This window comes from Centroberyx gerrardi, chromosome 22, assembly GCF_048128805.1.
Source record: "Centroberyx gerrardi isolate f3 chromosome 22, fCenGer3.hap1.cur.20231027, whole genome shotgun sequence".
Taxonomy (NCBI): domain Eukaryota; kingdom Metazoa; phylum Chordata; class Actinopteri; order Beryciformes; family Berycidae; genus Centroberyx; species Centroberyx gerrardi.
Window position 1 is genome coordinate 1,895,420 of NC_136018.1, and position 11,823 is coordinate 1,907,242.

An 11,823-nucleotide genomic window follows, 5' to 3' on the forward strand; every position below is an offset into this window, starting at 1 on the left:
ATCTTAGAATAAATTTTAGAAGGATACGATGCAAATATCACTGCAAAAACAAAAGACACTATAGGATTATTATAGGATTATTATAGGAGTATTATAGGAGTATTATAGTGATACACAGAAGATAAAAATGAATGCAAAAGGTGACAGCAGAATTAACAAACAGCTATAGTAATAAATACATAAATAAATACATTTTATCAGGACACTATAGAAATATCACAGCAGAACTATAAGGATCTATAGGAATATTACATTAATACAAAATAAAAATTAGCATAAAGTGCTGTAAGGTCACAATATAAATTCTCAACAGAGCTCCACACACATTTTAAGACCCTATAGGAATATTATAAGAATATTAGAGTGACACGATAAGACGTAAAAATACCAAAAAGCACTATAAGGTAGGCCTAATAATAATAATAATATAAACTCACAGAGACACACTATGACTCTTTATGAATATTATAGTTATACCATAGGAAATAAGTTGAGTACCACTGATAAACTATAGGACCTTTAAGATTATATAACATTATATTATATTATAGGAATGTTATACTGCTGTTATGGGGATAAAATGCCATAAAGTACATTATGGTCACTATAAACATACTATTGAGTACCATAGAAACACTATAAGTCCATACAGGAACATTATAGTGACACAATATGGAAATGCTATAAGTTTTCTATAAAGCCAGTATTGAGCATTACTGACAATAGGCAACTATAGGACCATTAAAGGAATATTATAGGAATATTATACTGATAAAATGCCATAAAGTACAATATGGTCAATATAAACCAACCATTGAATACCACAAACGTCCCTATAGGAATATTATAGGAATATTATAGGAATATTATAGGAGATACAAATACCAAATTGTACAATAAAGCCATACCATAGGACAGTGGTACCCAAACTGGGGTCCGGGGACCAGCAGGTGGTCCCCAGCAAAAGGAGGAATAGATTAAGTTCACTACGACTCTTTATTATGACTCTTATTCCCTGGAAGTTAGAAGAAGAAGGGAATGTATTTAATTAATAACTGTTTTGATCAGAATTTATAGTGATTCTTTGACTCTAGTGTGACTCCACCCACTTTTATCTGGGAGTCTGTGGTCTATTGTGCATCTATTGTGGGGGTTCTATGAAAACATTTGGGAAAAAATACCATAATAAAGACCAAAGTACTATATGGTCACTTGAAACTCACCATGTAGCACCATAGACACAAAGTGACTCCATATAATAACATTATAGCACCAATATCTGAATATTAGGTGATAAAAATACCAAAAAAGTACAATAAAGCCACTGACAGTATAAGTCCTTATGAAAATATTATAAGAATATTATAGTGATATCATAGCTGATAAAATAAATACCATAAACTTACCATTGAGTACCAAAGATACACTATAATAAGTCCCTATAGGAATATTATAGGACATAAAACATGCCTTAAAGAACATTATGGTTATTATAAACTTACCATTAAGTACCATAGAAACACTATAACTCCATATAGGATTATTATAGGAGATAAAACATACTATAAAGTACTATAAGGTCACTATTAAGTACCACAGACACAATGTAAGTCCCTATAATAATATTACAGCAATATTATAGGAATATTATAGTGATACCATAGGGGATAAAAATACCATAAAGTACTATAAGGTCAATATAAACTCATTATTGAGCAGCAGAGACTCTCTATTAGACCCAGTGGGAATATTATAGGAATATTATAGGGAGTTTTTCAGTTTGGGTAGATGGGTGGATCTCTCTCTCTCTCTCTCTCTCTCTCTCTCTCTCTCTCTCTCTCTCTCTCTCTCTCTCTCTCTCTCTAATATCCGTGCCTTGTCCTACACGTCATGCTGCGTTAGTCTACAGTTTGATCGACCGGAACCGGACAGCAGGCGTGTTATTATCCAAACCAATCAATCAGCCCAATCCCCTGCTTAACCAACCGCACACACACACACACACACACACACACACACACACACACACACACACACACACACACACACACACACACACACCCCTTTACATGACCCCTGTGAACTCAATTTGGAGGCTCTCTGTGTGGTGTGTCTGTGTGTGTATGTGTGACTGGGAGAGGGGGATGGAGGCGTGTCAGACCTGGCAACCCGCGGTGTGTTTTTAGAACTGTTTTTTCTCTCTATTAAAATGAATTAGGGAGGAAAGACAAGAGGGAGTGACTGACACCCTCTGATTAGGGGTTGAACACACACACACACACACACACACACACACACACACACACACACACACACCTGCTAGTTCTAATGAAATAAATGGTTCTCTTTTTTTGTTATTTGTCCTCCAAGTGTGGCAGAATATATTGATTTTCTCCAAACATATTTAGAGTCATGGAGAGCCGAGCGGAGGCTGGTACACACACACACACACACACACACACACTCACTCTCTCTCTCTCTCTCTCTCTCTCTCTCTCTCTCTCTCTCTCTCTCTCTCTCTCTCTCTCGAGCTTTTAAGCGATCTGGTTACAGTCAGCTTGTATAGATTTTGTTCCGAGCTGAAGGCGATTACCTTGACGATACGCTGCGATGTTTCTGTGAAACGAGTCATGGATTATTTTCTTCTCAACAAAATGTTTCTGTTTGGAATCAGTGTTGAAATGGAAAGTAAATGCAGTAGATGCACATAGGAAATGACGTCAACTGTCAAAAAAGGACACAGGTATACGCTTCATATCTGTAATCAACAACTAATAAATCAATGACATGTTGAAGCTCTAATGAAGAGTTTCATTCCAAAAAAACAATATCCATTGCTTTAAAAAGGTGAGAATGTGACTTCTACTCCTACAAACTGCAGAGGTGGGGACTCGAGTCACATGACTTGGACTCGAGTCTCAGTTTTAATTGAAAGTGATGAGATTTGTTCCAGCAGACGACTGAATTTAAATTCTGTTTTCTGAATTTGTATGGAATGATTGAATTTATTGAAGTTGAAACTGATTATAGAAATCAAACTCATGATGCTCTTACCAAGTTTTTATCCTATTAAAACCATATTGCATTGAAAAGTCCTAGATATTTAGTTTTCTTTAAGATATTAATTGTTATTGTTCTCTATCTCACTACAGCAGTATTGTTAGTACTAGTGTTTCTCCACATTAAGACTACATTTCCCATCAGCCCCGTTGCTTCCTGCCCCTTCTTTGGTCAAAGGTTTTCTCTCTGGCTTTACTGAAGAAGTTAAACATGTTGGAAGTTATTTTTTTTCCCTCTACTCTGCATCCTCCATTGTTTCTGGTGGAAGGAGGGAAAGGAAGATGGAGAAATCACTTCCAATATGTTGATGCTCTTCAGGGAGGGGGAGGAGGGGGGGGCAGGAAGCAACGGGGCTGATGGGAAATGTAGTCTTAATGTGGAGACACACTAGAACTAACAATACTACCACTTCAGTCAGGAAGGGAGGAGTCGGGTCAAGAAGGATTCAGACGACTGAGAAATGGATTGTGTTAGACGGAGGTGAAACTCAATATTTGGAAGGCGGTCCTAATGTTTTGTCCGTCCAATGGGAAAGCAGAATCTACTGGTTGAAGGAGCATGTAGCCAATCAGAGGCTGGGGCTCGTTCCCTGCCCTGAAGCATCAAGCTGGAAACTGAGAAGCTTAATGTGATTTTCTCTCTCTCTCTGCCCTCCGTTCCCTCCTTCCCTCCTTCTCTCCTTCCTTCCTCCTACTTCCCTCCCTTCCTAACTCAATACCTCCATCCTTCCTTCACTCCTTCCCTACATCTCTCCTCTCTCCTTCCGCCTTTCCTCCTTCACCTCCGACCACCACCCTCCTTCCTTCCGTTCTTCCCTCCTGCCTCGTTCCCTCCTTTCCTATCTTCGCTTTCCCTCCTTCTCTCCTGCCTTCAAACCCTCCTTGCTCCCTTCCCTCCTTTTCTACCTCCCTCTATCCCTACTTCTCTCCTTCTTCTGCTTCCTTAACTCCCTCTCTCCCTACCTGAACACCTCTATCCCTCCTTCCCTCCATCTCTACTCTCCCTCCCTCCTTCCCTCCCTTCCTACCCTCCTTCCTTCCTACCCTACCTCGTTCAACCACCACCCTCCTTCCTTCCTTCCTACCTTCCCTCTTTCCTTGCTCCCCCCCCCCCCCCAGTCTCTGTGTTGCAGACGGTGCTGGTCAGTGCACAATGTGACTCGGTGTTTGAAGGTTTCGCAAAGTGTCTGGTGGAGTTGGGGGACAACATGGCCAACTATCCCCAGGAGCTGGACGACAGGGAGAACCTCAACAAGATCTGCACGTAGGTGTCCCACACACACACACACACACACACACACACACACACACACACACACAGACAGGAGCGGTCTTACCACACTGCTTTAGGCCCTGGCAGCCACACAGCCTGCAACAGACAAGAACAGAGCCAATATAAACATGTTTTCCATCAATTTCAAAGAAGGAAATCATTTTCTAGTGGGTGATTCCACTTTGAGCGCAAAAGCCTCTTGACTTTTAGTTTGATTTTCTTGCCACTGCACCAGTTGCTGCAAGAAACCAAAAAATTCACGCAAAGTTACCAAAGCTGCAGAAACACAAACGAGAGAGGAAAATAGAAGTTTTGTTGACACGTTTGTTTCATCAAAGAATCAACTGTTGCCGCAAGCAATATTGTACTATTGTAATGTGTAGAAGGGATGGACTGAAAAGGGTGGATGTTGGGATTCAGGGGGCAGGGGGTTGAGGTATCTGTTACCTTGTCACCTGTAGCTCTGGTCATTGTGCCTCTATGGGAACTTTTGTCCAAAGAGCCATCAAAATGAAAGGCAACTTTTTGAAATTAAACTTTCCGCCTCTCAGTTCCTCCATCATCTCCATCCATCTCAGCAAGCAAAGTGCTCAGGCGTCTTAATTAATTGCGTTATTTTTTTATTGAGACATTAAATGTTTCAAAAATAATTGCATGCCTTAACACGTTAATTTTGACAGCCCTAACATTAAGACATCATGCTTATTTCACGAACTTTCGGGACTCCAGGCCGGTCTCGTTTTCTGTGATCGCTTGGTACCAAAATCTGTCCTGGAACAACACAAACAACCTGCAGAATACAGCTCAGACGTCTGGTTTCCCCTTCATCGCCTTTACGAGGAATCTGAGTTTGTTCCCTCCAGCAGAAGGTTGAGGAACTCTTTTATCTCCCCCGCCGTTAACCTGCTTAACTCTGCTTAATGTGGGTTTTATAGGACAGTCAGGAGTCAGGAGTCTGTTAGCGCTGTTTGTTTTAACGCTGCTCTGTGGAGGCGAGACGAGGCTCTTCATCTGACTTTCTTCTTGTGTCTCATGCCGTCTTTTACGTCCTTTCCTGTATTTTTGTCTCTGTGTCTTTCTGCTTGTTCTTACGTGAGGAGAATTTCCTGTGGGGGACAAGAAAGTTGGACTGAATTGTACGAAACACCTACAGGAAGACTTGGAGAGAGAGAGAAACAAGAAAAAACAAAAAAAAACAAAGAGCAAAACAAAAGTGTGTTTCTATCTTTTTGTCACACTTGATCACACACACACACACACACAAAATTGGACGTATCTCTCAGACTTGGCCACTCACACACAAGCACACACTTGTCTCTGTGTTGCTCTCTCTCTCTCTCTCTCTCTCTCTCACACACACACACACACACACACACACACACAGAGCCACAGATGTCATGTGTTCAGGCTCCAGATGGAGGTGAAGCTCCTGCCCCTCGCCCAGCAGAACGCCCTCTGAGAAATATGTTCTTTTATTTTATTTTTTTACAAAACTTTGTCTTTTTTTTTTAATTTCCTACACGCCGCCTCTCACCTGTTTGACACCGACACACAACACTGATGACTCGGACTTGGACTAAGACTTGAATACTGATGACTCGGACTTAGACTAAGACTTGAATATTGATGACTCGGACTTGGACTAAGACTTGAATATTGATGACTCGGACTTGGACTAAGACTTGAATATTGATGACTCGGACTTGGACTAAGACTTGAATATTGATGACTCGGACTTGGACTAAGACTTGAATATTGATGACTCGGACTTGAACTAAGACTTGAATATTGATGACTCGGACTTGGACTAAGACTTGAATACTGATGACTCGGACTTGGACTAAGACTTGAATATTGATGACTCGGACTTGGACTAAGACTTGAATATTGATGACTCGGACTTGAACTAAGACTTGAATATTGATGACTCGGACTTGGACTTGAATATTGATGACTCAGACTAACATCGGTGACTCGGACGTGACCTCGGCGACTCGGACATGACCCTGGTGACTCGGATGTGAACTTGGAGACTTGGACCTTAGTGATTTGGACCTCGGTGACTCGGACATGACCTTGGAGACTCGGACATGACCTCGGTGACTCGGACCTCTGAGACTTGGACGAGACCTCGGTGACTCGGACCTCTGAGACTTGGACGAGACCTCGGTGACTCGGACCTCTGAGACTTGGACAAGACCTCGGTGACTTGGACTTGGACTCGGTTTCAAACATTGAAGAGTTGGGACTCGAGGTTTGGTGACTCGACTACAACACTGTTATAAGCATAGTATAACATACTGAATAAACTATAATAAACTATAATGATACTGCATACTATATAATGTACTATAATGCATATATTATTATCAGTAAGCCTATGAGAATACATACATCTAATAAAATATATAATTAATAAATTAGTTTAACAAATTCTGAGTAGGTCTGTACATGACACCCCTACATTATAGTATTCAATAACATTATATGCTATATAATATACTAGAATACATACATTATTAGTAAGCTTCTACCAAAATATTTCTGTTTCTTTAGAATATAATAATAATAACAACAATAATTACAATAATAATAAGAATAATAATATCAACAATACAATATCTAAAAAGTAATAAATAAGTAATAATGTACCATTTTGAGTAAGCTACACAGTAACTGCTATATAATACAGATAATCATATGTGTGATCTACCAACAATCCCCCCTAGAATTGGGAAATTGAGGCGTGGGGGCGTGGCAGGGGTGTGTGTGTGTGTGTGTGTGTGTGTGTGGAGGGGGGCGGGGGGGTGCTAGCCACCAGCCCCTCCCTCTTGCACCCCACACCCCACACCCCCCCCAACCGGGTGGGCACCAGATGGCATGCTGCAGCAAGAAGCCCCCACCCCTCCACACACACACACACACACACACACACAGGTTTTTTAATTCAGCGACAGCTCCATCACAGCAGTCTTGAGGCCCAGCAGGAGGGGCGCGTTAATACGCCTCCTCGCACACACACACACACACACACACACACACGCACACACACACACACACACACACACGTTAATTGCTCTGAGATATACCATCGACACGACTCGGTTCAGAAGGTCAACATCAATAAGAGCAGATTGGATTAGATATGGTGTGTGTGTGTGTGTGTGTGTGTGTGTGAGGGGGTCGGCAGGTTGCAGCACGCGTCAGTGAGCAGGCGGGTGTCATCCTTACATTAACTAGGAGACGGAAATAAAGGAGGAAAAGACGAGAGGAGAATAAAACCAGAAAGAGAAAAAAAACGAGGGAGAAAGCGAAAAAGAAAGTAATAAAGAACAGAGAAATTAAAGAAGAAAGTAAAAAATGTATAAAAGAACTGAAATTAGGAATTATGAGACAAGAAGCAAAGGAGGCGAGAGAGTGAGAGAGAGAGAGAAAGAGAGAGAGAGAGAGAGAGAGAGAGAGAGAAATGAGCTGAGAGAGGGATGGCGAACAGAGGGAGGGAGAGCGAGGAAGATCAAAATATGTAGAGCAGGAGGGAGGGATGGAGGGATGAAGGAAGGGATGGCAGACTCCCAGGAAGGGAGAGTGGGGGCGGAGGAGAAAAGCCCTGCTGGATGGGAGGAGAGAGAGAGAGAGAGAGAGAGAGAGAGAGAGAGAGAGAGAGAGAGGAGAGAGACCAGTGGAAACATGCCATCAGGAAAGATAACAAGAACATTAACAAAACTACTGATTGAGCTATAATAGCTTGAGACTTGACTTGATGCATGAAGAGAAGACTTGAGACTTGACTTGACTTGGGTTCTGGTGACTTGGGACTTGACTCTGACTTGTACTTTGATGACTTGAAAAGGTTTCTAAAGTCTTGACTTGAGATCTTGTGTTTGTGTAAATGACTTAGATTGAAAGTGATGAGATTTGTTCCAGCGGACGACTGAATTTAAATTCTGTTTTCTGAATTTGTATGGAATGATTGAATTTATTGAAGTTGAAACTGATTATAGAAATCAAACTCATGATGCTCTTACCAAGTTTTTATCCTATTAAAACCATATTGCATTGAAAAGTCCTAGATATTTAGTTTTCTTTAAGATATTAAATTGATACTGGACTCTTGATTTGTTCTGACTTGACTTGCTGTTCTACATTTAGACTTGAGACTTGACATTAATGACTTGGACTTGACTTGGTAATCTACATTTAGACTTGAGCCTCAAGAATTGAGACTGACTTGGGACTCGAGCAAAGCTGACTTGGCCACACTGATTGTGGTTTTTGTCTGATCAGTTACTGAGATGACTTCCACTCTTATATCATAATCTAGGAGCCTAAGTTTTATTTTTTGCAGACTTTGTTTACTGAGTAGATCATGTTTTAATTTTATAAAAGGCCTAATAGCCTAATACTGACACTGACATGTGAAAACCTACATGTGAATTTTTTTGGACACACATTTTGGTTTGAAATTTCCCATCCCCCTTGTAAAAATTACATTTTGTCCTGCAAACTGTCTCTTTGCATGTGAAATTATGTTTTCACATGTGAAACAAATGCTGTCACATGTAATGGCAGGTGAAAATGTGGAAAAAAAACCACTTTTCACCTATGAACTGAAATTTACAAATGTTAAGTAAAACTGTCACGTGATGTCAGCACACAATGTGTAAAAAAAATTCACATTCAAAAACCAACATGTGTCGGAAAAGCACATGTGCTTTGAATTCACATGTGGGTGGATTTTCATGTAACATTTTTTGTAAGATTCAGTTTGAGGCTGTTAAGCCTTTTATAAAATGAAAACATGATCCTGTGTTTTTTGGACACGTTGGTTGTTCACATGTGAAATTTCCCATTTCCCCTGTGAAAATTAAGTTTTCACATGTGAAAAAAATGTCATATGTAACGGAATTTTTTTCCCCACTTTTCATGTACAGTATGGATTTAAATTTTCACATGTGAAGTAAAAACTGTCACATGTGATGTCAGTGCACAATGTGAAAAAATTGTTCACATTTCACATTTTAAAACCAATGTGTCCAAAAAGCACATGTGCTTTTCAGGTTTTCACATGTGGCTTTTATTTTGTAAAAAGGAAAGACAGAGGCGGTGTGTTACCAGTCATCTGATACTTGTTGTGGTTTTTGTGTTGCCAGATTGTGGGACGACTTCCCCTCCTGAAAGCACTGAATAGATGAAGTATTAATTTTAGCCCGGCCCAGCAGGCTCTTCCTCTAACGCTCGCTGTGTTTCCTCCTGCAGTTACTGGGACGACTTCCACTCCTGCGCCACGACGGCGCTGGCCGACTGCCAGGAGGGAGCCACGGACCTGTGGGAGAAACTGAAAAAGGAGTCCCGCAACCTGGATTTCCGCGGGAGTTTGTTTGAACTGTGCGGCGGCGGCAACGGGGCTCCGAGGGCGGCGGGGCCCCGGGGCCTCGCCCTGCTCCTCACCGCCCTGCCCACCATACTGACTTGGCTGGCGTTTTAGCGGAGAGGAGGAAAAAATTAAAAACGTCAAAAGAAGAAGAAACAAAAAAAAAAAAAAGGAAAAACACACCAATAAAAAAAGAAAATAGAAAAAGTGATAGCTATTCTTCGATACAGAAAATCTTCAAGGCAGAGAGACGGAGCGAGTTTGAGTTCATCAACAGAAAACTTCACCACCCCCCCAAAATGGATTTTAACCGCGGCGGCCTGGCTTTGCGGCGGCAGGACTCTGGCAGGCCGTCTTCCTGGAGCGCTCATCCAATCACATCTCTGCCTGACCCGGGGGTCGACCACATGAAATATTTAACACGCTGTCGAGTCGGAGTGATGACGATGATGAAATTTTGATGGATCCTTGCCCGCTTACAATCGTGGAATTACACAGTATTAAAGTCAACCATGAATTATTGATGTTTAGTAGGCTAGGCCTAGACAGCACCAGGTGGCTGCTGGTGCTGACACAGTATCAGGCTATATATTAGAGACCCATATAGCCTAAGGTATATATATAAATATATATATGTAACGCGAGGCAGCACTTAAAATCCACTGAGACGACCGCGGCCTCGACCGGCCTGCCGCCCAGTTAGACGGGCCTTTTCATTTTCATCATTGATATCTTTCCTTTTTTTATTGCGCCAAATTGACTATGTTGAGCCTGGTAGGTTTCATGGATTGAATGCTTGATGGTGATGTAACATTTGTATTCTTATAGGCTATTTATTATGCTTAGGCTTCCCCACCGACCAATCAGGAGCAGGGATGTAGAGGAGGGTAAAGGCACCGATTCGGTTTACACACCTTTTGATTTGTAGAATAGATCACCCATCGCTTCAACTCTGTCCTCAGTCTCCGTAACATTCATGACATGAGCCTGAACTCTGAAACTCAGATTCCATGTGTTCACATTACAAATTGGTTTATTTGACAGCAGGAATTAGACAAACCATTTCCACCTGTTGGTCACATGAAAAGGTTCCTAACACTTCAGGTTTTGCTCCTGGTTCAGTAAATGAAAACTTGTCATCACGAGTTGGGAGTTGAACGTCAAACTACTTCTTGTTTCTAGTCGAGTCTCCTCCAGCTGATCCTTTCTGCTGGGAAACACATTTCTACCACTTTTCTTGCACAAAGCGAATCATTTACATCTTCAGACTTTGTGCTCATTTCATGAAAGAGCAGACTGAAACCAGAGTCTCCATCACAGCAGGTAGCACCAAACTAATGGAGTTTATAGGAGAATCTTTTGGGGGGGGGGGGGAGAATAAATTGATGCTTTTCTGAAGCTATAATTCACTTTTCTTCATACTGGTGGCTGTTAAGAGTCCCAGACCTTTTCCCTCCCGCTGCCTCCCTGCTCAACAGAACAATGTATTATAAATGAAGCTTAATGAAGCTGTGAACGGACACAAACAGGCGGCTGCTGGCAGAAAAGCGAGCGGCGGTCTGTTTTTTTTTTTGAAGCAATGCCGGTAAAAACGACGACTGAACTTTATGGCCAGCGTAGCTATAAAATCAAACCGTGGCTGAAGAGTGATATGACTGTTGCAGATAGCACATCTCCCCCTTTTTTCATAGAAGAAGAACTCATGCTAGACTACCTTAGAGGTGGCGTTTTAGGCCTGTATGTTAGAGGAGAAGCCGACACACTGCGTCCGACAGTACAGTAGCACGATCGACTCAGTAAACACAGTAAATCAGTCCGGAGCGAGACGTAAACAGCCTCCAGCGGACAGGAGGGGGAGGAGGAGATCATTCTGCCAGCTTTATTTGATGTTGCCAAGGCATAGACCACGATTCACTGCCTTCTGACGAAGAGATGTGTATTTCTGTTTGTTTGTTTGTTTGTTTGTTTGTTTGTTTATGGGGATGTTGCGTAACGAAAAGATTTAAAAAAAAAAAAAAATGGACTTATTCCAAATCATCTACGTTAAAAACAAGAGAATATGTATATCAAAGGATTTTGAGAAAAAAAAAGAAGCTATATTATAGATACTCTATCCCAGA

The 11,823-nt window shown here is 41.4% G+C and overlaps 1 protein-coding gene across 1 annotated transcript in view; it reads left to right on the top strand.

Annotated features, from left to right (window-relative positions):
- The window catches only part of nrn1a (neuritin 1a), a 13,108-nt gene extending 3,291 nt beyond the window's left edge, over positions 1-9,817 (top strand). The window contains exons 2-3 of the mRNA XM_071906493.1: positions 4,179-4,323; positions 9,589-9,817. Coding sequence (XP_071762594.1) covers positions 4,179-4,323; positions 9,589-9,817 — 374 coding nt within the window. The remainder of the gene's footprint in view (positions 1-4,178; positions 4,324-9,588) is intronic.
- Positions 9,818-11,823: the final 2,006 nt, after the last annotated feature.